General features: G+C 33.4%; 1 protein-coding gene across 3 annotated transcripts in view; it reads right to left on the bottom strand.

The window, feature by feature from the left end:
• Positions 1-7,643: 7,643 nt before the first annotated feature.
• MESR6 (misexpression suppressor of ras 6) overlaps positions 7,644-27,764 on the bottom strand; it is a 692,054-nt gene continuing 671,933 nt past the window's right edge. For 2 of the 3 annotated variants that reach the window (XM_085811389.1, XM_085811390.1), the window contains 2 exons: positions 14,112-14,315; positions 7,644-8,094 (listed from right to left, as the gene is read on the bottom strand). In XM_085811389.1, the coding sequence (XP_085667515.1) occupies positions 7,779-8,094; positions 14,112-14,315 (520 nt within the window). In that variant the 3' untranslated portion in view covers positions 7,644-7,778. The remainder of the gene's footprint in view (positions 8,095-14,111; positions 14,316-27,764) is intronic. The other variant, XM_085811391.1, reaches the window with a different exon arrangement.

Genomic DNA, 27,764 nt, shown 5'->3' with positions numbered 1-27,764 from the left:
AATGCTTTACAAAACATGAAATAGATAGTAAAACAAAATTTCAAATTTGAACTTCCAGGTGCCCATATTCAGGAGGACACGTACGTTCCTCAAAATTGGATGGCGCTAGGTACCGTTATTTTATCACAATGCGAGAAACATGCATACATTTAAGCATATCCTTAATTATTTAATTTCTTCAAATATAATACAGGGCGATAATATTTTGTGGCAACCATTTTAAATGTGAACCGACATTTAAAGTTTTCAACGCAAAATACCAAAACGAAATTAACAGCCCTTTTGGGATAACGCCCTTTGGGCTAAAAATTCTACAAATTTCTAAAAAATTGCATTTTTTTCTTATGAAGCATTTACATAAATTCAAGCAACGCACATCAAAATATAAAAAATAATACTCAATACACTATTTTCCATCTAATTTGCTTAACGAAAACGCAATTCACAACAAATAATATGTGTGTTGTGTGTATTATTTACCGTGAATTTATATATATATATATATATGTGTGTGTGTGTGTATGTGTGTGTGTGTGTGTACTTTTGATTGCATATATAAATGCAACAAGTTCCAAATCAGATCTGCTTATATAATAGTCATCAATATTTACCACAGGAGTGGGAAAAGTTTGAATTTCCAGTATTTCGATTAAAATAATGTTTTTTGCATTGCAATGTAATGATCTTGAAACAGTCCATTGATAACATTTTAGTACTTATTTGTTTAAGGAAAGAATTCTAATAGCGCATATGTAACAACTATTTAACATCCTAAGAAAATCTGGAACAGTTGCTTTTTTTTTTCTTTTTTTTTTTTTTCTATGAAAACGCAACACAAAAAATAATTGTGTATATACAGGACAAAAATCAGAAACCATCGCATTTTAAATCCAAATTGAAGTCTAGATCAGGGGTTCCCAACCGGTGGTACGCAAAAGAAGTAAAGTATTTTTAACTATTAAATTCAAAAATTAAAACCCCAACATCCTGATTGAGTGTTTTCTCTAACACTCGTAAATTTATGCGTGGTGGTAGTAGTACTTTGTAGTGGTGGTACTATAGGTTTTCAATTTTTGTTTACTTGGTACGCGTTAGTCAAAAGGTTGAGAATCGCTGGTCTAGATGGTTGCAGATGGGAAGAGGAGAAGACATACTTTGGATAAACCTTGTAATCGGTTAGGGACTTTAGTTTAAGTGCAGTGAATCTTCAGGGGTGAAATATCGAGGCGACTCATAGTAGCTTTTGAATAAAGTAAAAAACACAGAAGTGCTATACTTGCGGTAAAAAAAAAAAAATAAAAGAATTTAATTGTATCGACAGAATTGTTTAAAAAAGCAGTAAAAGGTGAAAATTTACAATTTGGAATATCAGTATTACATGGATGAATCCGATTTTGGGGATGCCCGCTATACTTAGCCGACAAGCTTCCAATAGAAAAAATGGTTACCTGATGGCTGTGGGCTATGTCTCCTGGCACTTTCAGAATATGAACTCCTGAGGAGTCTGCTTAAGGTGTAACGTAGGGAGAAAAGATCTGTGGTCTCTTCAACAGCTGAGAAACAGCTTTTATAATCTCTTCATCACAGATATTGTTTGCTACCTGCTTCTCTACCCTTTCAGCTAGTTCATTGCCAATGATTCCCTCGTGGGTTTGAACCCAACATACGGGGTGAATTCTAAATTGTTTTTACAGATTAAGAGGAGTGATAGTATTCATCCAGATGAGCAATATATACCATAGAACACAGGGACGCATTCCACTCTGAGAGGCAAAAAAGATTAATATTAGAATTCCAACCTGAACTTACAACAGTGTTGGGAGAGCGAAGGAAGGAGACCAAAAGTTGCGCAATCAGTTTAGTGAAAAACTCCAACTTTCGCTGTATGCCGAGATTAGAATGAAAAGTTCACGCTGTGTTCCGGCTGTCAGAACGTCGTCTTCCATAGAAGGGCGTTTCAAGTAGAATGAGCGCAGCACGATAAGTACAGGAGGACAGGATAGAAGATGGCGAAGGGGGAAAAAAACTGCTACCTTAAGAAAAGGTGGTATCAAACCTACCTTGAGTTGGAGCCGGTTGATAATATATAGCCCTTGATTAGATTATTAACTTATTGCAATCGTTTGCGAGGTTGAGACATTGCGAACCAAAGATGCGCATTCGAGTGTTTGCCGTCAAAGTCTGAGCTCCAATGAACACTCGAATGCCAGGTTTTCGGTTTTATCCGTTTTCTGCACTCTGTGAGTTTTTCACTAAATTGATTGCGCAACTTTTGGTCCCGTTCATTCGCTCTAAAAACACTGTTGTAAGTTCAAATTGCAATTTTAAGATTCCTCTTTTCTGCCTATCAGAGTGGAATGCGACTCTATGTTCTATGGTAATTATTGCTCATCTCATTGAAAATCTATTCTTTATAGTACCACCACTACAAAGTACTACTACCACCACGCATAAATTTACGAGTGTTAGAGAAAACACTCAATCAGGATGTTGGGGTTTTAATTTTTGAATTTAATAGTTAAAAATACTTTACTTCTTTTGCGTACCACCGGTTGGGAACCCCTGATCTAGACTTCAATTCAGATTTAAAATGCGATGGTTTCTGATTTTTGTCCTGTATATACTCTTAAAGATGTCCAATTATTTTTTGTGTTGCGTTTTCATAGGAAAAAAAAAAAAAAAAAGCCACTGTTCCAGATTTTCTTAGGATGTTAAAAAGTTGTTACATATGCGCTATTAGAATTCTTTCCTTAAACAAATAAGTACTAAAATGTTATCAATGGACTGTTTCAAGATCATTACATTGCAATGCAAAAAACATTATTTTAATCGAAATACTGGAAATTCAAACTTTTCCCACTCCTGTGGTAAATATTGATGACTATTATATAAGTAGATCTGATTTGGAACTTGTTGCATTTATATATGCATCCCTTTTAATTTGTGAAAAGAATTTAGAATGACCCTGTAGAATAGGATGCTTAGAAAAAGAAATTCGGAAAATTAGGCAGCGAATGGCATGCACAGATGGATTTCTGCTACAATCACCCAATTAGGCCAGAAGGCTAGACCCCGAATCAGTACAAATCGTGGCATTTGTGCATGATGAGTGCATAGCAGACTGCAGCATGCAGATAGTTCCACCTGGAAAATAGAATTCTTTAATTCGGGGCCTGTGTGTCAACTTGTACTAAACAATGCTGTTCTGTGATGACAAAATCCTCTGACAGTACCATTTTCCTTCTTGGATTCATGGTTGCTGCGATATCGGTGCATTGTGAAGGGTCCATGCATACATACGGCGGATGAATATAATATCCCCGATATTATATCCAACAGCAATGCACAAATCTTTTATATGCGAATGAGAAACAAAATATCATCTCCTGGACAAAGCAAGCTTGTGTATTGCGAAATAAAAATTTTAAAATATAACGTGAATACATTCCAGAAAAAAGTCATCGAGAACAATGCAAATGAAAATATTTTTAACTTGCTTTTATAATTTATAAGAGCTATAATTATAAGAAGCAAACTCCCTAAAATAAAATTCGAAAATTTGCCTAATTGTAGTAGCTTCATCTTCAGAAGACAAATGACAAGAATGTAGTGACAGTAATGATGAAGGTGATAACGAGGACTTTTGTTGCGATAAGCATATACCATGTAAAATTGCGGTTACAATTATTTTTATTACGTAAAAATTCAGTCAGGCTGTTATGCAATGAGGAAGATTATGGAAATGACTTTTTTCGGGATAACTTGTTTTGCATTGAACGCGAATTTGGTAAGTAAAATTATATTATATTTAATTAAAAATGTGTTTTTTAATAAAATAATTAAACAATTTCAATTCCTCTTAATAATAAGAAGTCTAGAAATTGACATCGAGATTTACAGCTTCTTTCCCTACAGATATAGAATAAATTTCGTCTCACTTTCGATTCATTCCAATTCGTTCTAATACTAAAATCTTTCGTTCATACGTTGCATAATTTCGGTTATACGTCGTTACATACAACTAAAATAAAGATATAGTTGTTTTCATTTTCATAGTGAACATTATGCAAAATTAAATTTACATTAATAGTAGTATTATAATCTTATCGCCGGTTTGTTTGTTTGTGGTATTATCTCTTCGGAACGGCGGGAAGTTGAATTTCGAGAGAGATACTCCCGGATTCGAAAAATTCGTGGAAGCCATCACGGTCATCCTCGCCTTCGTTCGACTTTAACCAGCCGAGATATTAATTAAAAACTCTGAAAACACTAATGTTCGCCTTCATTTTTCCGAGTGGCAAGTCTCGCACGCTGAAGATAAAAATCTGCTTTATTTCGCGAAGTGTTGCCACTGCTCGCTTTCAAATCGTAGAATTTGTTAATAAAAATTTTCTAAGTTTTACAAAATATGAAATAAAAATAGCGTTGCTAAACATTAAATATATTATTCCCGATTGTAAAAATTCGTGGAAACCATTTCGACTGCTCTCATCTTCGTAAGACTTTAATCAGCCGAGATATCAATTAAAAACATCAATAACACTCATTTTTCCGAGTGGCAACAATCTCGCAAGTTGGAGATAAAAACACTTCATTTCGAAATATGTTGCTACTGCTGCTCGTTTTCAAATCGTAGAGACTGTTAATTAAAAATTTTATAAGTTCTACAAAATATGAAATAAAAATAACATTGCCAAACATTAAACATATTATTATTATTATATAGCTGCTGTTGGCAACTTTTTATTTCAGGTTAGTATAATTGACACGATATATTCTTGCCACAATAATTCTTTTATTAATATTGAGAAAACGTTGTTATATTACATTTAATTTAAATCATGACGTCATACGTATTAACCCGAAGTGCCAAAAGTTTTTGTTTCCTGGTTCGAGAATAAAAAAAAATATTTACGAATTGGTTGTTGTTTGGAAAGAATGAACTAATTTATTTCATATTCAAATGTTTCCATACATTTGCTTTTCAGGGGTAAATAGAACTTACAAATTTTGCTTTGGCTGCAGCCCGCTCATCTGGAAGGCTTCCCCCTAGTAGTAACTTTAAAATTCTACAGTACGAAGTACTTTCATGAATTAAAATTTCGATTATACTTCAATCTTATTTATAATCTTTTTTAAAATTTTCCCCTTTTGCTTTGATTTCTGCATTTGAACGCTATTTCCGTTATCGCAATTTCCGAGAGTCCTGACAGAGATGAATTTTTTAATTTCTCAAATTAATATATTTTTAATCTTTCCTTAAGTATTAACTAGGCCTCTAAGTAGGAATTATTTCGTTCCAGAAGAGAGGTTTTCCCTCGTGTAATTTTCAATCAAGTAACTGACAGTTAGCTTTTTAATTCGTTCGTTTTTCGGAAACACAAAAAAGTCAACAGTGCACATGATTTGTGATCATCGATGAAACAGATATAGAATGAATGGTGTCATTTCCTAAATGTTGTTGCTCAACAGGGTGTGCCCCTCTCCTCAAGGGACCCATCATTCAACACTCTCAGGCGAAGAGATAAGTGATGACCCCCTTCCCCCAAAATACTCACGCGAAATCTTCCGCTTTATGTTCACAGAAAATGCTGGGAGTTGGAGAATATGAGCGAAAACCAAGTGAGACAAAAAACATTTATAGTTAGACAAATGCCGTGATAATAATTCAATTTTCGGATTAACAGCACAAAAATTTTTGCGTGATTTTATTTAATACAGCTTACAGAATTCCGATTTACCCCTCTATAAATCCCGATTTTAAGGCTTTATAAGATTTCTTAATTTAAGCACGGTTCAGACTTCGACTTTTGAGAAAACATTTTAATCTGAATTAAATTCTAAAAAATATCCAGATTTTAAAAAGAAATAAAAGAAAAAATAATAAATCGTCTAATAAAATAAATTAGTAAATAAAAGACTAAAAAAAACTGAAAAACCTTCAGATTTTATATTACGTCCAAAAAAAATGGGTTTTTTTAATGTTTTGTGTGTTACCTTTATTTATTAAATATCATTTTCTTCGCACTTAAACCATAAAATTCATTTCAACAGCAACATCACAAAATAATTTAAAATGAGCATATTTTTAGAATTTCCGATACACAGTTTCGCGTACTGGAGATAATTATTCCCCCTCCAGTATAGTGTTGCCATTGCTAGCTTTGATATCTTTGAGTTTGTTAATCAAAAATTCGTCCAAGTTTTACAAAATATGAAATAGATAATAAAACAAATTCTAAATTTTGGCTTCCAGATGTCCATATTCGAATGGAGGATTACGTTACTCAAAATTTAATGTGTTTTTTCACAGTGCGAGAAACATACATACATTCATGCAGATTCTTCATTACTTAATTTCTTTAAATATAATGTAGGGCTCTAATATTTGGTGGCAACAATTTGAAAAGTGAAATGCCGTTTATAAGTGTGAACCAACGCAAAATGACAAAACGAAATTAATAGCCCTTCTGGGCAATTGCCCCTTTCAAGCTAAAAAAAAAAAAAAAAAAGAGAGAGAAAATCTTAGAATTTGAAATTGAAATAAACATGCTATATCTGATTAAATTTTTTGAAGAAATTTTGATTCTAAAATCGTATTAAATACATATTTTGGGCATCCATTTTTCGGAAGTTACATAAGACGCGTTGTCAAGAATCTACATTCAGAACTTTACGTATAACGTTGGAGCATTTCATTTTGTTCGAAACTAATCAAATTTTAGAATCACTAAAAGCAAGTGCTAATTTTATTCGAAAGCCACAATGAAAATGGCAAGAGCAGTTTAATTTCACTCTTACATAAACGAATACAACGTCACAAAACAAGATCTGTTGAATAGTAATAGCTTTTGTCAAGTTAGAAACTTCTCTCATTAACTGATAGTTAGTTATAGTTTCGCTTGAGCATTTCGAAGTTAGAAGCTGATCTTAATAAGGGTACCTATATCTTTATGCCGGCCCCCTTATGAAGATTTCACCTTTTCGAATAACAGATTGCCTCCATAAGAGTGCTGGCACAAGTACAAAGGAGTGTTTATGTATAAAACGCTCTTCTTATAAAACAAGAATTTTAGAATTTAATTCCTAATGCCTTTGACGGAAGTAGCCAATTTGATATTTGATACAAAATAATAGCGTGAAAGGAAAGTTACGCTATACCAATAAAAGAAGTATATGGAGAGATGAAGAAATTGTAACTTCATAATCGAAATTAGCACCGTAAAATACAAGAAAATCATCAGAGGATTTTTTCTGTAAAAAAAAAAATATTGCAAAGTCACCAAAAACATTATTCTTTGTATAATTTGTCGACAGTTGTATTGTCGAAAGAATAATAATCACGAAGAACCGATTACGATGTCGTTTATTTTAGTGTTTGTAAATAATTTACAAAAATTAAGGTATTTTTATTGAAGGTTCCTATAGCCCAATGTAATGATGGATCAGCAATGATGTAGTGCATAACCATCAGATGTATACTTGGATTCAGTCTTAACATAATTTTGCCTGCCCAGATATTCATTTCGAATTCAGAACGTTCTGTACATATTCAGAAATTGCACCATATTGCATCATTCAGAAACAGATAGCAAGAATTATTACAAGAATATTGTAAAACATAACAAAAAATGAGGAGAAAGCCAGGAAGAATCATTGAAGTTTAATAACTCCGTATACAATTAGGTTTGGCAAATCTTTGCAAATTACATTAGTCTGCTGAAGCGTAAGCGATTCGTTCATGTAAATCATGTGTTGTTGAGCATTCTAGAAAAGAATTATTTTGCAAGTGAATCGCCAGAGTCTTCTGGTGCATCAAGGATTTCAGGCGTTCGCTGATTCTCAAGACCTGAAGAGCTCTCTGGCTTTTGCGGGTGGATCTGAGGATTCATAGATTCTGGATCGACGAGAGTAGGAACTTCCTCTTCGGAGGAACAAACTCTTCGAACAAGCGGAGGGACTTCCTCTTCGGAGGCATCCATGTCGTAATCCTGATGGACGTCGAGTTCGCCATAGATTTCTTCCAGCATCTTCAAGATCTCGGCTTGAATGAAGTCCACATCTTCAGGCGGGCAATAGTCATCCCGGCTGGACCTGAAAATACATAAAATAGTAGTAAAGGAGCTTCTTGAGAAATTTCTCATGTAAATTTAGGGTAAATATTGAAAATGTGCGGGCAGAATACCTTCGGCTATTTTGGAGATTTTCTATCACACTCGTTTTCTTTTAATTGCTTGTATTGTTTGGCACTGTACAAGAAACGCAAGTATGAATGCTTGTAAAATGAAGTAAATAATTTCATTAAATGAAGCGAACGAGATTTTATTCTAAATAATCAGTAAATTGGAAGTTTTGGTGAATATTTGTAGTTTCATTTTGCCATATCTGATTCACATGTCGGAGCATACTCTCATTAGGAGAGCAAAAATATAAGGCTTATGGGAGGAAAGCTGTTTAATGCGTTAAACATCATTATTCCCAACACGCTAGACGTGTTATTACACTATGTTATGGAATAAATCAAGTAGTAGTACGTTATGGAATTAATCATGTAGTGCATTTTCGTGAGAATTATGATAGATTTTATTAGCTGCGTAGTAAATGAACGAAATTACATATATAGTCAATTTCGAGAATAGGGTTAAAATTATGCACATTTTCGCTGCATTTCATTTAAACTTATTTCCCCGAATTTTATTAGAGATATATTTCTCAATCAATCAAGTCAGGTCTCCCTTCGATGCAAGGGGAATATATATATAAAGACTCAAAACATCTTCATTAAAAATTGAAAAATACAGAAAAACCCAAAATACCAAAATTTTTAAAAATTTTCACAATTAAAATGAAGTTTAAATTATTTAAAATTAGGTAGAAAGACAGATCTTTGGATGCACAAAACTTTTGGCAACACTCGGCAAAAAGACACTGAAGTTGGTGTAGAAACTGACTTAATTCACTATGCTATATAATATATAAGTTTCAAATGTAAACAAATGGCGACGTTGTTAAGCTTAGCGAAACTTAAGCAACTTTTAATAGTTGATAATTCTACAATTATTGCATGCAGATTAATTAAAGGCGTAAAAACTTTAACCGGATAAGAACAATATAATTCATTCACTTTTAGAGCCAAAATTAACAATTTCCAACTTTTAAGAATAAAAAAATTTAGCTCACCGAGCCGAGTAAGAGAATAGATATATATATGCGTATATTTACATACTTTTGGTGCAGCCGATTGAAACCAAAAAGGGAGGTACACATCTACACGGTATAGCAGTACCATATACAAAGTTTCAATGTTCTGAAGCTACATGTTTTGGAGATAAGCGGGATACATACATACGTACGTACGTACAGACGTCACGAAAAAAATCTCCCTTGAATCCATTTTAAGTCCATTTCACAATCCGTTTTGGGAAAGAGAGTCCTTTATTCTATCTGTACGTACAGATGTTACGCAAAAACAGCGTTCAAATGGAATAGAGAGCGGTCAAAATGAGTTAAATGTTCATCTAAAGTGTCTTTTCCTTGCTAGAGGGCGCCAGAGGTTCCATTAGTGAGAGGAATTAAAACTTTGTTTTTTTTATTAATTTTTGTAAACAGTAGATAGTTCGTTTTCGAATCCGTGTGATGGACGGATAAATTGATTCGTACAGCCATAATAGAAAAAGAGAGGCTCTACAAGAAAATGTATTTAAATATTAATTTTTTCCTTTTGAATGTTTTATGTAAATAAAATGTGATGTCAAGAAATAGAATTGTGGTTTTTCAGAATGTGGTTCGTCAGATTCAACGTGCATCAGAAAAGATAAATGAATTCAGTTCTTTTTTTTAATCAGTTATATAAATAGAACCTGCATACGTCAGTGGATTCTGACCATGGACCTTATAAGAAATAGACTAACCCAAACGGGTTTTCTCCCTCGTCTGAGGCGTTGCCGGCTGTCACCTTGATCGCATCCGGAGGAGTAGGGAAGACTTGCAGAAATTTAACACTGGTTGCCTATTGCAGCGTGTATAATTGTCAAGAAAAAGCTGGTTGTAGCGCCACATTTCACAAATTAGAATTTCTCCATATTTTAATTTTTGAAATTGAGATTGATTTTTAAAAATTTAGCATATTTATCAAGCATAATTAACGTTCCAAATAATTATAAAGCTATTGCACGCTTTCAGGGCTGGATATTCCTTTAGCTTTTCTTATGCTGTAAGGTAATTTGTAACTACTTCTTTTAGAAAATAATATTTTATATCTGAACTATTAGAAAATTTCAAACAAGCAATTTTCTCTTGCAATTTTTATGCCTTTTATTCGTGTAAATAAGTAAAAAACACTAAAATATTTAAAAATGAATTTTTGAAAGTTTTGTTTAAAATTCTAAATTCGGCTGCTTTTTTAAAATTATACATGAGTATTATAGCACAGTTTCTATAAAGGAATTTTAGTTCAATTATATTTCATAATACATCATAGTGATAAACATTTTTGACTCCTTAAAATTTTTTATACATTTAATTCTAATATTAAAATTGTATTTAACCGTAATAATTAATTTTGCTTGTATTTTATAGTGATTATTTTTTTAATTTTAGTTTTGTAAAAGTTTTTTTTTATTTACTGTTAATTTAATTTATTAGCCCAAAGCGGCGGTAGCCTAAAAAGCTGCTAGTTTCGAAGCAGCATTTTGCGCTGTTTTACTATAAATGTCCGTGTCTCCTTGCAAATTGTTGTTACCAAATATTATCGCCCTGTATTATATTTAAAGAAATTAAATAATGAAGAATCTGTGTGAATACATGTACGTCTGTCGCACTGTGACAAAAACAAGAGTATCTAGAGCCATCAAATTTTGAATAATGTAATCCTCCACCCGAACATGGGCATCTGGACGGCCGAATTTCGAATTTGTTTTAATCTATTTCATATTTTGTAAAACTTTAACGAATTTTTGATTAACAAATTCAACGAGTTCAGAGTAAGCACTGTACGAAAAATAACTGTTTTATGTCCAGTGCTGAAATTCTAAAGATATGCTGTTTTCAAATGTATGTGGTTTACGGGCGAAGAACAGGATATTCGATAAATATAGGGTTACCTATATTATACAAACACATATACACAAAACTTTAAAAAAATGTTCCTTTTGGGCGTAATATAAAATCTGAGTACTTCTAGATTTTATTTTATCTTTTTTCTTTCCCTTCATTACGCTCCGAAATTTATGAATTATTAAAATAACTAATCCACTTTAATGTTAATAATTTAATGATCATATAATCAAATAAATATGATCGTTTTGTAATGTTATTATAGTTTGGAAAATCACTGCCTGAAAATGTTCATTAAATTAAAAAAAAAAAATTATCAGATCTTGTTTAATTTTACCTTATTTATTTCAAAGCATCACGTACTATCAATCTTATTTAATTTTAGTTTATTTTTACGCAAAATTAAGTTCATAAATTTTTGTGCTTAAGAGTTTTTACCGTTTTACTAAAGAAAAGATGTTTGTACAAGAACTACGCTTGAAAAAAATGGCGCGATATGCAGTAAAAAGTGCTTTAATGAGATATATAAAATCGTATTTGGAAAAAACTGTGGATTTTATAGTCTCATCACTATACAACGTATCACATTTAATAATTAAAAAGAGTTATGTGATACAAACGCCATAGGTTTCAGTGTTAAAGTAAACCAGACCGTCCCTACTCTTTCTTGCCGACATGTCGGTGACGCGCGTCCCGCCCACTGGGTTAGTCTATCTCTTATAAGGTCCATGTTCGACATTTTTCTAATAAAATGATATCTACCGACATTAATGTACAAAGAATTCAGTATTTTCGTAAAGTAATATCAAAATAATTCTGCCATAAATATATTTTTGACTTAACAACTGCCTTATTTATATTTTTTTAGCTTAAAGGATTTCACCATGGTTATTACATATATTTAAATTTAGAAAATTATGCATAAAGAATATTGCAGATCTTCATTTTTCAGTGACATGAACATATTGGCAAAACATTACTGGGAATTTACTTTAATTAATAAAATTTCACAAAATTTAATGTCTCAAAAATACTCACATGCTAAATTGAATGGAAATATAGTACTTTTAGACAAATAAATCCGAAATATACTTATCGCGGAAAAACATACTCAAATGCAATAGATGCAAAAAGTAAAAACAAAAATAAATAAACGCAAATAATAAACAAAACAAAAAAAGAGAGGGAGGGAGGTTGTCTCGCATTAGTCTACGTCAGCATTCTTCAAACGCAAATGTGATTCAACACGTCTGCTAAGATGATATCATATCTTTGCTCATCTTCGTGTTGCGACCTTCGTCACCAGACAAAAGGGACACTCCCATGAGCTCTCATGCTATTTCCCATACTATTCTAATACATATATGGATTCCCAGTCTCATCGTGTATTTGAATGTATAATATATATATTAAGTTATAGGAAGAGTAACTAGTTATATGCAGGCTACGGCGTAACTAGAGGAGTGCGGCATTTTACATTTGAAAAATTATTTTACATGGATAAGTCATATGTACATGTGCATCGAAGCAGGTGGAGAATAATGTGATTCTGAATTTCCATATGGACTTAAACTGCGAAGTAAAATATTTTTTGCCCCAAATATAGTATTCAAAGACATCAGTAGGAGATTTCAAGTGCGGCATACTTTTCTTTTACACCTACTTTAACCTGGCGAAGTTTGTGAATGTAAAATATGAATATCAACTACATTATGGTCAAGGTGACATTAATGAGGAAGAATTCCTCGTTCAGAGTTTTACCTCCGTTATTGCTAGAGAAAAGGACGTCAAAGACACAACCTATCAAAGATAACAAATTACATTAGTTTTATGCCGTCTAACATAACTCTTGAACTCGTGCAGTTTTTTCTAAGTTATAGTCTCAAGAACACAGTTCCAAATAGTGTAATATACTTCTTGGAATTGCTGCAAGAGTTCTGAGACAAGTTTTCTAAATAAATTCATTTTTAAAAAATATTTTAAACCTTCAAATGTGCGCTTTTTTGTGGGGCAAAAAAGGGGAAAAAAAGAGGGAGGGTAAAACAATAATTTTAAAACGCTGGAGTTAAAGTTTTACTTCAAAAATAAACACAGAATTTTAATTTATTTCCCTAGATGTCATTCTGACATTTTAGTTATTTGCTCGGTATCGAGAAGAGCGGAAAACTTAGGGGTCGCCCCGGCCGCTAAAAACTCTAACTAAGCTGCTGACTCGCTGAACATTACACCCAACAGCGGCTGAGCGGTAGAATCGCTGAACACTGGTAATTCATCCTGGGTTCAATCCTAAGCGAATGGGCTAGTTGTTAGGCGTTTTCTCCATGTGTAATGTGGATACGAGCCAATTTCCCTTAGAAAGTCCTCCGCGAAGGCATTACTTCTCTTAGGCAAGATAGCCTTCGAATGCTTTGCCATAATTAAATAAATCAAGCCATTGTCTATTATTCAGTCATAGACTCTTTTTTTTTCCTTCCCCCCTCAGATTTACACAAACGCATCGTAAAAACATTATGGGTAATCATATCAGTCATTTTCTTTAGGAGCTTACTATTTTTGTCTATGTACTATTTAAGTTTTAAATTTAAAAATTATAAATTAAAAAATTTTTACACCTTCTTTAACCTGGCGAAATTATCAAAGTCAAATTATCGCTCCCCCTCCTGTCCAAATATTAAAACAAATAGAATAATTAAAAAAAACAGCCGAGGAGAAATTCGAATAATTTGGCACAAAGTACGAGCCAAATTATTCGAATTTCTCCTCGGCTGTTTTTTTAATTATTCTATATGCAGAGCCTAAGGCAATTATTTCCTTTATTTGAATCCATAAGCATAATTTAATAAACATCTATGGTACTTTTAATACGTTTAGAACTTTTTCACAAAGGGATAAGTAGGTTCCAATTAATTGTGCCCAGTACCTGAGATTTTCAAGCTTTTATTCTTTCAATAAGTAAGTCATTTCTAAGTGTCCATATGCTTATAACTCCCAGAAGCCCATTTAGATACCACTACCTTATATTATAAAGTGACGTAATAACTCCCGGTTATTTTTACCTTGCGATAGTGACTAGAGCGGGCTTGGGAAGAGAAGCGAGAAAACCTCGGCTTACTTCCACTAGATGGCGCACCTGGTCGTGAGTGGAAACGTGATGCGGCAGGTCGCAGTCATCACACGTGCATCCAGCATCGTTGAGGAGAGTAGGGTCGGGCGGCCGTTGGTCTGGGAAAGTAGACAACAAGGCCTTCACATCTTCCAGTCTGAAAAAGAAGCAGAAGACCCATGATTCATCTTAAAATATTGGATGAAAATAGTACGAAAAATAGAAACAAATGTTTGAAATATAAAATTCGAGATTCTGCATTCAGGAATTTTAATGCCAAGATTAACGATGTTATTGCACCTACATGCATAGCCTTTTTGTGATAACACTATTACTGAAGCAAGCAAAGACTAAATCTTCTTTCATATTTTTTGTAGCCAAACTCAGTTATAAAAAATATTCACTTGAATTGATTGACATTCAAATTAAAAATCTCGACTGATTATTTTCAGATAACTACATTATTAAATTTGAAATCTTTTAAGGTAATCTTCGCGATAATTAACTTTTCAATGAGCTAAATAATTTTTAAAAATTAAATAGTTAGTTAATTAAAAATACAGAGGTTGTTCACACACTTTTTTTAAACGATTTTCATTAATTTACTGAAATATTTTACCTAAACATTTTGTGTTTTAAATGTTTTGTTTCATAACCCTTATTTTTCACTATCTTTCTGCACCGTAATTTCTAAGACAATAAAACTTATCGAAAGAGGTATTTCATCTCGTTCCTTTTGAAGAGCTTTCCGAAGTCCAAGGAGGGTTTTAGGTCGACGTTTGGGCAATTCGCTTTTTAAAAGTCCAAAATCATGAAAATCCGTTCATCAAGAGATTTAGTAAGGATATGAGTGATGGGTATGGCTTTGATGCACGTTTGCTGTTTCACTTTACCAGAAATTAACAGTGGATTTTGACGCGTGGTTACTTGCTTTGCCTTCATGCAGTTCTATTGATTGATGGCTCTGTGTGCGAACAATAGGTACTTCATATTTGAAAATTGGGTATAAAATCTATTTCTGATAATATATGGAATTGATCTTAACACTTTTCTCCACTCTCTTTAATTTTAATTTGCCGTAATATGAAAAACCAAGTACAATCATATATCCTTTTGAAAAACTTTCTTTAGATTCGTTGAACCGTGTTCTAAGAATATTTTCTCCTTTTCCATAATAATAAATGCATATCTGTTTATAGCAGTTATTTAAATACAACCAAGATTCATCTAGTGTAGCGAGTTTTCCATTTTTACGAGTATCCTAGTAAATGTTTCTCATAAAGAATTCTGCAGCGAGTTCTGCATTCGGCGATATGTCGTAGAGACGCCGCATATTACGTATTTCCCCCTTTTTAAGATTCAAATCAGCATTTACAACTTTGCTTACAGTTCACACTGAGCATTTTAATGATTTTGCAGCTATCCTTTAACTTGGCAGAGGTTTTTTAACATTAAAGATCTTACCTTTGCAACATTCGAAACATTTGGAACAATATTTCCACTTGAAGCCCAACTTTGGCATTTGTTTCCTTTTTCTTTCTTTGCCATTTGTTTCCTTTCTTTCTTTGACGTTTGCTTCCGTTTTCTTTCTTTGTCATTTGTTTCCTTTCTTTCTTTGACGTTTGTTTCCTTTTTCTTTCTTTGGCATTTGTTTTCTTTCTTTCTTTGCCTCCTGTTTCCTTTCTTGTAAAAGATGTTATCTATGGTAGCTTTAGATACCATAAAAGGTATTTCTCCCGCCTTTTTGCGTGCCTTCGTGGTTCTGCACGTTGGGCCGGTATTCCAGAGGTTCGTGGCTCGATTCCCGGCGAAGGCGTTTGCTAATTTTTCATATCTCCGGCTTCCAAAAAATCCTAATGTCTCTATAGTGGCGCCCGAACTAAAAGGGTGTGTGATGAGGATTGTCCACACCCAGGATTTAGTAATTGGGTCCCCTAAAAACACCAGTCGTCCTTTAAAAAGGGGAGTATATAAGGTTTTCTCGCGCTTTTCTAACGTGCCTTCATGGTGTAGTAGTTCTGCACGCTGGGCCGGTATTCCAGAGGTCCGTGGTTCGATTCCCGGCGAAGGCGATTGCTCACTTTTCATCTTGCATGCTTCCAAAAGAATATCTAGTGTCTCTACAACCGAAAAACCATGGCTTTCACCGTGTTTTGAATAATTAGATACTAATAATTTTCTTCGGAAAGAGCACAAACATATACTTCCATTTATCGCTTCTTTAAAAGCGCCATTTTACATAAAAACAAAACTGTCAAATAGCAAACAATAATTTATACTTTCAAAAATTTAATTGCAGTTAAAAAAAATCTTCAAGCAGAAGAATTTTTTATAGCAAAGCAAAATCGGATAAAAAATGTGCGAACAGCCTGTGTATATAGCAGGCCTCATCAATATTGGATTTCTTGCGTTATCGACATAAAGTTACTCTTCTTTTCCATCCTTCTAATGCCAGCTTTCATCCACGCCCGAATTTTGAATTTCGAAATTATTATTATTATTTCATTTTTCTGCGCGAATTTAATGAATTTCTGATTAACAAACTCAGCGAGCTAAAAGCAATGTGCAACTACAACGCGAAATACTTTTATCTCCCATGCGCCAGTGTGTTGCCATTCCGCAAAACGTAAGATATTTCATTTTACTTTTAAATTTAATCAGTCTTAACCTGATTAATAAGCTAAGCGATTTAATAGTAATAAATGCAATTTTTAATAATAATAATACTTTTGCCCTTTTTAATTTGGTTGATTTAATTAAAAGTGCTTGAAAAATTCTTAGAAGTTATACGAATTCGAACAATTTTATATCTGGTTTTATGAAAGTTTTATACTTTTTAAAAAGGTTTAAACTGAAGCTTTAATTTTGACTTACCTCCTTTGAGCTGTCCAAAAGCGAGCTGCAAATTGGACTTAAACACCTTACTGCACTTTACTGACCATATTCAAATACTGGCGCATCGAACAAGTTATGTGGTGTCCATATCAGATTTTTGTATTTAGTTATTATTTTATTGTTTAGCAACTAATTTATTTTTATTTTTCACTTCTTTCAAAACACTTCGGGGGGAGAGGGGAATTCTAGATTTTCAGTTCGCGGATTTTATGTCCTGCAAAATAGAAAATATTATCCCTTAATATTTTCCCAAGTAGCAAGTGATTGAATAAATAAATGCACAGTGTCGTCAATGATTAAATCTTTCTCTCATTCAATAAATGTTCAAGTCATTAGTGGCAGTAATTTACGATAAAATTATTCAGAATTATTTTTTCCTGTTACTTGTCTATGTCATTTTGTACCGCTCATTTTAAATAGAAGATCTTTATGATCTACATTTTAATAAAAAATTAAAATTAAAATTAACTAAAAATAATTACTAGAAGATTAATACTTTAAACAGTAAGCCCATCATAACTCTTTGATTTTTACAATGATTTCAAAGGTTTAACTGTATCACATCAAGATCCGATTTTTATTCCTTTAGACCTTATGATTTTTATATTTTCTAACATTTAATGCATACATTTCAAACGTTTTAAAATTTTAATGCTAAATAGCGGGACGTTTTTAAATTGCACTTTTACTGTAAGTTTTTTTAAACCATACTTTACCATAAAATATCCATACATTTACAATCGATATCATTACTTTATACCAAGACGTTATAACTTAATGTCGATACGATTACTTTATATCGATCTGTCAAATAAATGGCAACCTAAATCTTCACAAAAGAACAGTCTAAGCATTACAAGCCCATCTGAATCGGAGGAAGATTATTTTGATATCTGATCAGACACCTAAGATTTGTTCGAAGGTATGTGGGGTGATTCATCTAATAAAAGAGGCATCACGTACTTTCTCTCATGGAGATTAAAATCGAATAAGGAAAAAAAAAAGGGGGAGGAGGGAAAAAACCGACGTAATTTATTACAATAGAGCAGAAGGGCAAAAAAATAAAAAGAAGTAGTCGATTTATTAGATCAAACGTCGCTGGTTTCTCTCCCCCCCTTTTTTTTTTAGAAAAATGGTAAAATAATATAGGAAGATAAGATAAGAGCCCATTTGTGGAGCTAGTGTATTTATGAAGTGGGAATCCATTTCAACTGAACTTTCGAAGACACTTTATCTAACCACGTAGGACATGTTTATGATTTCTGAAAAATTAAATAATGACTTTAGAGCCTTTTGAAAAGGGGAACCCTCATAATTGAGATTTGCACGGTCTTTACAACATTAGTTAATATCTGACATTTTCACATGAAGTTCACACACGGTAAATGACTTAATACATCGCAATTTAGGGTGTACAGTTGGGTAGTTATAAAATAAAACATTTCTGACACATTAGCATTTCCTAAAAACAAACTTCAAACGTTGAAGAAATCAATTAAACGAGAGTACTTAAATTTATATTATACTAGCGGAAGTACCCGATGGCAGTCCAATTAGATTGAGAATAAAGCATCTAACAGCAGAGAGAACGATACCGCTGTAATCCTTCTCTAATAATCATGCAAAAATGTACGATTCGTACTCATACATTTTTCAGACTGCTGCGATGTGGAACCCACATAAAAACTTTCGATAGAAAAATAAACTCATTTTTTCTCATTATATCAGGAACGCAGTTTTTAATGATTTTCGTCTTTCTAATCAAATTGTCGTAACAGCTCAAGTTTCATCCAGTATTTCACCTATATTCAATTTTAGTCCATTCAATGTGGCAAAAAATGGATCATAATGGATCAGAAATTAATAGCGTGAACTAACACACAAACAGTCATTCTTCTATATATAGGGAGATTTTGTAAAACTTACAAATTTTTGATTAACAAACTCTACGATTTGAAACCGAGCAGTAACAACACTCTTCCAAATAAAGCATTTTCATCTCTAGCGCGCGACACTCTTGCCACTCGGAAAAATGAATGTGAAAATTAATGTTTCGCAATTTTTAATTAACATCTCGGCTGATTAAAGTCGTACGCAGTCGAAACGGCTTCCCGTCAATTTTTGGAATCGGGAGTAATGTATTTAATCTTTGGAAATGCTATTTGTATTTTATTGTAAATCTTAGAAATTTTCTATTAAGAAACTCTATGATTTGAAAGACAGAAGTGGCAACAACTTTCGAAATAAAGCAGATTTTCATCTCCAGCTTGCGAGACAGTTGTCACTCGGAAAAAAGGAAGGCAAAAATGATCGCTTTCCGAATTTTTAATTATATCTCTGATTTTAGCTAATTCGTTTTTAGAAAAAAGTGGTCGTCGATCATTTCCAAAACCCATAAAAGAATTGTAGATAATTAGGTGATGATAGCTATAGCAGTGGCTGAGTTATTACAGGACAAACACACAAACTTTCTTCTTTATATATGTATATAGATTTCCTCTATCTAGACTTGTTCTCCCCCTCAAATTTTTATTAAAAAATAAATATATATATATATATATCTAAATCTGAAATGATTCAGATTCTAGCTGTCGCTCACAAGGATTTGTTAAGGATTATTTACACTCGCGCTGAGCTGGCAACCTACCAGTCTCCTGTTGCATTCACTTTTGCTAACCCCTTTCTTTTTGTCTTTTAAGCTTTATTATTAAGTATCATTTTCTTAGCTTTAACGCCGCACACAGTTCAACAGTAAAATTACAAACATTTAAAAAACAACATAGCAGCATATTAAGACACAATAACACGCCGAACAAATACTAATTCAGAAGTCAAACAACAAAAATCAGCGTTAATTTACAAAATTTTCACAGGACTAGTTTCGATGGTTTTACCGAACCATCATCTTTAGCTGCAAAACCGCAAATGAACAAGATAGGAAATCATTATTTCCGCAAATGAATGTGAAACCGCAAATGAACCGCAAATGAACCTTTCAAAACCGCAAATGAACAAGATAGGAAATCATTATTTCCTATCTTGTTCATTTGCGGTTTTGCAGCTAAAGATGATGGTTCGGTAAAACCATCGAAACTAGTCCTGTGAAAATTTTGTAAATTAACGCTGATTTTTGTTGTTTGACTTCTGAATTAGTATTTGTTCGGCGTGTTATTGTGTCTTAATATGCTGCTATGTTGTTTTTTAAATGTTTGTAATTTTACTGTTGAACTGTGTGCGGCGTTAAAGCTAAGAAAATGATACTTAATAATAAAGCTTAAAAGACAAAAAGAAAGGGGTTAGCAAAAGTGAATGCAACAGGAGACTGGTAGGTTAGTTTCGATGGTTTTACCGAACCATCATCTTTAGCTGCAAAACCGCAAATGAACAAGATAGGAAATAATGATTTCCTATCTTGTTCATTTGCGGTTTTGCAGCTAAAGATGATGGTTCGGTAAAACCATCGAAACTAGTCCTGTGAAAATTTTGTAAATTAACGCTGATTTTTGTTGTTTGACTTCTGAAATAGCAGCATATATTTAGAATTCCTGATGCAGTGTTAAGTGTTGGCATATCATTTTACGATTTTTTATAACTTATAGTTCATAATATCAGTGTTGAGTTTTCTTAGTAAAATAACTTGTAAAACTTTTTTTTTTTTTTTTTTTGGTCTTTTTACTATTAACGTTCTCTGTACGTTCACTTTATTTACTTTATTTATTAAATACTGCTTCCTTAGCGTTTACGCCACATAAAATTCCATTCAACAGAAAACTAAAGTATTTAAAATCAGCATATCTTTAGAATTTCCAATAAAAAGTCTCGCGGGCTGGAAGAAAAATTGTTTTATACCGCATAGTGCTGCTACTGCTCACTTTCAAATCATTGAGTTTGTTAATTAAAAATTCATTAAATTTTTACAAAATGGGAAATATAAAATTTGAAATTCAAAATTCGGGCTTCGGGGTGCACATATTAGGGTGGAGGACAACGTTGTTCAAAATCTGATAGCTCTAAGTACCGTAGTTTCTTTCGCAATGCGAGGAACATAAACACATACATGCAGATTCTTCACTATTTAATTTTTTAAAAATAATACAGAGCGATAATAATTGGTGGCAACAATTTGAAAAGTTTTACAGCCACTTATAGTGGGCGACGTAAAACCTCGTTTCGAGATTAATAGCCCATTCAGGCTAACGCCTTTTTTGGCTAAAAATGTTTAAACATCTGTTCAGTTATTTGGGAAAGTTTTAACCGTATATAAAAAAATACATTTATTATAAAAATATTTCATAGGAAAGTTATTGAAAGAATCTTACTTTATAATCGTAATATTATATCTCATTTAGAATAGTTATGATGAGCTACAAATCAAACGAAGAACATAAATCATCGTAAAGAGTCTAAAAAAAAGTTTTAAAAAAATATATATATATATATATATATTTTTTTTTATGAATTTCTTCAAAAATCAGGGAGGAATGAAAAGATTCTCAATTGTTGTTGAACAAATCTCCTAAACTTGAAAGTCTGAAGATGCAAATAATCAAACGTTTTGAGACACAAGGGTGTCTGCTTATCTTCAAATTAACTTCCGACATCTTTTGGCTTAGATGAAAGTCTTCCAGATTTAGTCTTTACTAAACGAAATGCCCTTCTCAAGGAGACACATTTTCGAGGAAAGTCTTATGAATCAAATGGGTCACAATCAGCGATAAGCTCGTTAAAGATTTTTTTTTTTTTTTTTTTTTTTTTTTTTTTTTTTTTTTTGTCAAGAGGATAATACAACGAACAGTACGAACGATAGTTCGTCCTAGGTTTGGCTTCGGAAGAATAAAAACGATAAATGTGTCGTATTCTGTTGTTTTTCTGAATGTGTAGCTTATATTTATCTCGAAAGGTTCTGTTATCTTTTCTGTGGTGATAGTTTTCATATGTTTCGCAGTAGAAAATAACGTAGCTTAAACGTACTTTCGATTAAAAAGGAATCTTGTCTCCTGATTCATTCAGTCAGATTTCAGGCTTGGAGATCTTTTTCTTTCCATTAAAGAAAAAAGAAGGAAAAAAGTTTTAACTTCCATTAAAGATGAATGTCTTCCATTAAAGAAAGAAGAAGGAAAGAGTTTTTCCTTCCATTGAAGAAAAAAGTTTTCCATTAAAGGAAAAAGAAGGATAAAAAGTTTTTCCTTCCATTGAAGAAAAAATTCTTCCATTAAAGAAAGAAGAAGGAAAGAGTTTTTCCTTCCATTGAAGAAAAAAGTCTTCCATTAAAGAAAAAGAAGGAAAACTTCTTACTCTAAGCCGGAACTCTTAATCTGCTACTGAGTTTCTCTAGAACAGTAGTTTTTCTCCCCCATGCAAACCTTTCGCCACTGCTAGACAATTATTCTCCTTCCCCCGATACACACACACTTTCCAAAACTCGAAAATGCATTTACATTTATTTAAATTTAGATTACTTTTTAAATGCATTTCATAAATTAAACAAGAAAATGTATATAATGTGTCGGCAGATACCAAAACTTAAATAAAAGTACTTTTTATATTTGTTTCCAGCAAACTATGAAACACCTGCAGTTATTTTGAGAAAGTAATGAAAGAGTGCCGTTAAAAGTTTTTATTCAAAATACATAAGGAAATATGAGATTTCTACGAAACAAAATGTATGCCTTCCTTATTAAAGAAAACAAAATTTTCATATAAAAGGTAAGAAATTAAAATGAACTTAATTGTTGCAACATGGTAAGCTTGAATGACACTTTGAATCATTTCATCACTTTTTTCACACAAAGCCATTTCATGTTTCGGCACTTTATTTTACACATACACTTGACGAATCCTTGGTCACTTCTACTGAATTGAGCAACTAACCAAACAGGAATTTCGTAGTCAGAAATATCTGCAATTCTAAGTAAGTTGTTAGAACATAAAATGAACTGTGATCTTATATATTAGTCATTTAAAAATTTTTCAGAAGTTTGAAGTCGGTAGAAATTATCCTCTCTCACACTCATTACAACTGCCAACACTGCGCGGATTATAATACACCTTTCCTGGGCTTTGTATATAAGACGGAAATGTATTTCATACTTTGTAGGTTTGTTATTTGGCATTCTACAGAATGCCTAGACAGTGTGTTAAATGTTTAATCTTCTCATACATTACGGGCCTGTTTTGGACATTCTAGAAAATGCCTAGGTGTTCTAAAGTATACCTGAATTCGTACAATGGCGTGAACATATTACTACGAAATGCCCAGCCGCGGTAAGATAGCTTGCCCGCAAGGCGAGTTTACGGTTGCCAGAAAATGTCAAGGAAATACAGGGTTGCCAGATTTGGCGAGAAATCACCCATTTGGCGACAAAATTGGCGATATGCCATAGACGGGTGGAGAACATTCTGAAATGAATTTTTATCGGTTTGACCCAGAATGATCTCGAAGTCAGGCCAAAAGCTATATAAACCCTAAGTATGTACGCGGAGTAGTAGAGTATCGAGAGTTGGTGCATGGTTGAATCTATCGAGTGTATCTTCCAGTTGGTGCATGGTTGTATCTATCGAGTGTAATCGCGAGTTGTAGCGTGGAGAGTCTCGAGAGTACGTTGAGTTCCGAACCGAATCTAGTGCTTTTCCATGAAGTTGTCTTCACCATTATAGCCTTAAGGCCGTGTGGCTGATTGTTTCAGCGTGTTTATCGTAGTTTTTCGAGGACAGTTAACGTGTTTTTGGAACTGTTCTTGAGTAAAACTGGCTAATAAATTGTGTTTTCATTCCTCATCAAGTGTCGTCGTCAATTACTCCTAATCAACGAACACGTACAAACGCAACAACAATATTCAGAATCTAACTAAATACTTAACAGGTAAATAAAAGGCTGACCACATTTCCCTCCCCCCTGAAACTACGAAATTTCCTTTCGAAACTACGAAACCGTGCTGTATATTTTCACAAAAACGTATACTAAAGACAAAGATAATGCGTAGAGGACAATAAATGCATGATATTTATATACATATATATATTTCACGAAATATTTCAAAGACAGAAAGAATAGCAGATGCTGGATGACAGATTTATTGGAAACCGGTATTCCTTTCTCAAAGCTCTTATTTTGTAAAAAACACTATAAGGAATGCTATGTGTTTAACTTCAACACTTTTTTTCAACCGAGAAAAACCATTTTTCATCTAGCAAATCTGTCCACACTTGCTGTCACTCGTCTGAACTAGTCAATCTATCCGCACTTGCTGTCAAAAATCTCCATGTGCTGTCAAAAAATTTAAAGGAAAAAAAAAAAAAAAAAAAGAAAACAGCGCAAGCTTATTTCTCATAGAAAGCCAGCCTTTCTCGGCAGCATTTAAATTTTTGTATACTCTGTTTCTGTATCCATGTATAATAAGATTGAAAGTAATTAGAAATTGCTCGCTTTTAACTTTATAAAATTAACTATCTTCACTATGGTCCAGACGGTACAATGGCAAGGGAAGCCTACTGCGGTACCAAAGGGTCCGGGCTCGAATCCCGGAGAAGACATGGATGTTTGTAAATGTATAGTATCCGTGCCGCTTGGGGGCACTCTAAATATGTGGCCATCCAAAAGTCCTCTCGTGTGGTTTTTTGGAAGGGGAGAGGGATGGGATACCCCCGAACCATCCCCCAAGGTGCTCTCTCCCAAAATTGGGGGCGGAAAATAGAAGTCGAACCTCTCTTTGAAGTAGGCTCTGGCAACCATTCTTCCATGTAATACGGACATGAGAACAACAACAACACAGCGGTCTGTTAACAAAAATTTCATATCAGCTGCACGCATCTTAATAATTAGATTCTGTCTTTGAAAAGTATACTGATCGATTTTTCGAGAAACAAATAGCTCAGTATCTGAAGTCACATTACTATGTTTGATCATTATAATACATGCACCTTTTACATAAACATCAAGTTTTTCTTCTAGCGTACCCATGCAAAACTTGAAGATTATCAAACATATCTTTTTCTGTTGTCTGATTTTCTGATTTCGGATTTACCTGCAGGCTGCAGTCACTTCACAGTATTTATGCAGTCTGGGATCTTGTGCAGATGTTTAGGAAAGTATTTCGGGAACTTTAATGTATTGATGAGTTGCTTCCTCAAATATTATTAGCTACACATTAGTTTCTAGATACTCTCACTGGGCATATGAAGAAAATCTCATCCCATTTATTTGCTTTATTCTCAATGATGTTTATCGTCATGGTTTTAGAATAGGCAAGAATCACTGCACACTCTCATCAGTGGATTTTCTAAGTCTTTCTATCGGTCCACTGATTTGAAACAGCGCTTCAGAGTCATTCATATTATTAAAAGAAGAAAAAGCAGCATGAAAAGCAAAAGATGTAATTCCTTCTCCTCTTTACATCGCGAAGAAAGCAAAAAGTTAAGACATTGTTTCCCTGTGGGCTTGTGAAGTATTGAACCAGCCTGGCAATCCAAAAGTCCCGAATTCGAGTCCGAGTGTGGGTATTTTCTTTCCCTCGTTTCAAGCAGCTCCTTCTCTAACCTCTTACGGAATATTTTCTAAAGTCTCAAGATTCCTGCTTTCTACTGCACGCTTCCAGCCGTCATACGGTATAGTGGTTAGGGGAGCCGACTGCAATACCAAAGAGCCCAGGTTGGAATTCCTGGGAAGGCATGGGTGTATTTGTAATCCCCTCATAGCAGATAAAGGTGGGCCACCTATTAGGTGCTTCCATAATAAAGTGACCACCGCTTCTGGCTTTAACAATGGCCAACGTCTTTGGCCGCCATTGGGAAAAAAAAAAAAAAACTGTATCCTTCCAAGAAGACCACGATGATTCTTTTCATCGTGGTCTTTGGAAATATTATGTGTGATATGTGTGGTGTGGTATACGTGTGCTCTTTAGAGATATATAATACGTGATCTTTGGAAGATATATGTGATACTGCAAAGTAGATGTTCCTAAACTGCGAGCCGGGACATCAGAGTAGCTTATACGAACGAAGAGAAATATTCCAGTACTTTCATTAAAATTGCACTTAGAAAATTATGGTTTTATACTTGAACCAGAAATGCTATAGTGCCAGACCAAAAATGCTTTGAGAGGAAGAACACTAAGCAGTTCCTATAGATATGATCATCTTTGAAAAGCACCTATCAGCTTGCCAAACTGTTTAAAAATTATCGACCGACTCGGATGGATTCAAAGCCTTTTCAAAGGAAAAGATTGAATAAATTTACTTCTGCAAAAGAAAACTTTATTTAATTATCTTGCGACGGTGCACTCTGAAGATGAAATTCGAAAGCAAGGACTTAACTTACTTTTCGATACAGTTAAGAGATAAATAGCACATATAAGGCTCCACTCAGACGAGGGTATAAATGTCATAACTGGTTTAAGCCGTGCTTCGTTGCTGGGTAACCAGACCTTGCTACGTCACAAAAACTGGTTTAGGGGTTTTGGGATAAAGTTCGAAATTTCCAACTTTAAGCCAATTTGGTATAAGAGTCTACCAATCGGAGCGAACGGGCGAAACCTGAAAGGGAAAAGTTGAAAAGCTGTAGCCAGATCCACGCATGCGCAAATTTAACTTCTCTGAATGGCTACGGCTTATACCCTGTCTCGCAGGTGTGAGCGGAGTTTCCGCATTTTAGGCTTATGGCTAAGCCTCTATGATATTTATACCACCGTCTGAACGGAGCTTAAGGTGCCGTGTTTGCGCAAAACTGGCTTTTGGCGGTACCTGAGATGGAAAAAAAAAAAAAAAAAAAGCACCGTGAGAAAAGTCAGTATGATATAGGAAATGAAGCCGCAATGTCCGGTTTCATTCAAAGATTTCAAAATATTTTCAGTGAAAAATAAAAACACACTCTTCTCATTAACAGTGATTCATTTATTCAATAATATTGTTACGGATTTTGTATTTATTTAGTTTACTATTTTTTTAATAGAATTGATATTAAAATTGTTTTATAATCCCGTGCAGCAATGCAGGACGAGATTTATTTGAAGGGAAAGATTAAAATACTGGAGCAGGCACATTTAATATTTAATAAATAGATATCTCCTAATTATACTCTTTTGGTATCCAGAAAAATTGAGAAAATTTCAGAATATTCTCGTGCACATAAAAAGCTTATAAAAGCTGGAGGAAAACATCTCGATTCAGTTGTTCGCGGTGAAATCGCATTAGTTTTCTCTGTTTTGACTTAAGTTCTGTTGAACGTTTTAGTAATTTAAAAGATAACTACTGTAAGATATTGGGATATTGTACGAAAATCTCTAAAAAAATTTAAGCGTTTTGTTTTCATTTGTTGCAATAAGAATAAATTTTATTCACTTTTAATCGGACTTGCGCATTCAATTTATTACGAACCCGTACACACGCAACAATATGATTATTATATATATGTACTTATTTAGCATATTTTATATCAATTGTTTTTGAATTTGAAATACATGTTTGTTTTTAACCCAAAAGAGCATTAGCAAGAATGGGCTGTTCGTCTCAAAAGGGCATTTTGCATCGTCCACTATAAATTAGGCGAATCACTTTTCAAATTTTTGCCACCAAATACTATCGTCCTTTATTAATTTTAAAGGAATTAAATAACGAAGAATCTGCATGTATATTTCTCGCATTGTGAAGAAACGACTGTACCTAGAGCCATTAACTTTCGAATACCATTGTCCTCCATCCGAACATGTGCACCAGA

The sequence above is a fragment of the Stegodyphus dumicola genome, chromosome 2, assembly GCF_044657685.1.
Source record: "Stegodyphus dumicola isolate Sdum_Otavi_A_Nest chromosome 2, ASM4465768v1".
NCBI classification, from domain to species: domain Eukaryota; kingdom Metazoa; phylum Arthropoda; class Arachnida; order Araneae; family Eresidae; genus Stegodyphus; species Stegodyphus dumicola.
This window is presented reverse-complemented; position numbering and strand designations above follow the sequence as displayed.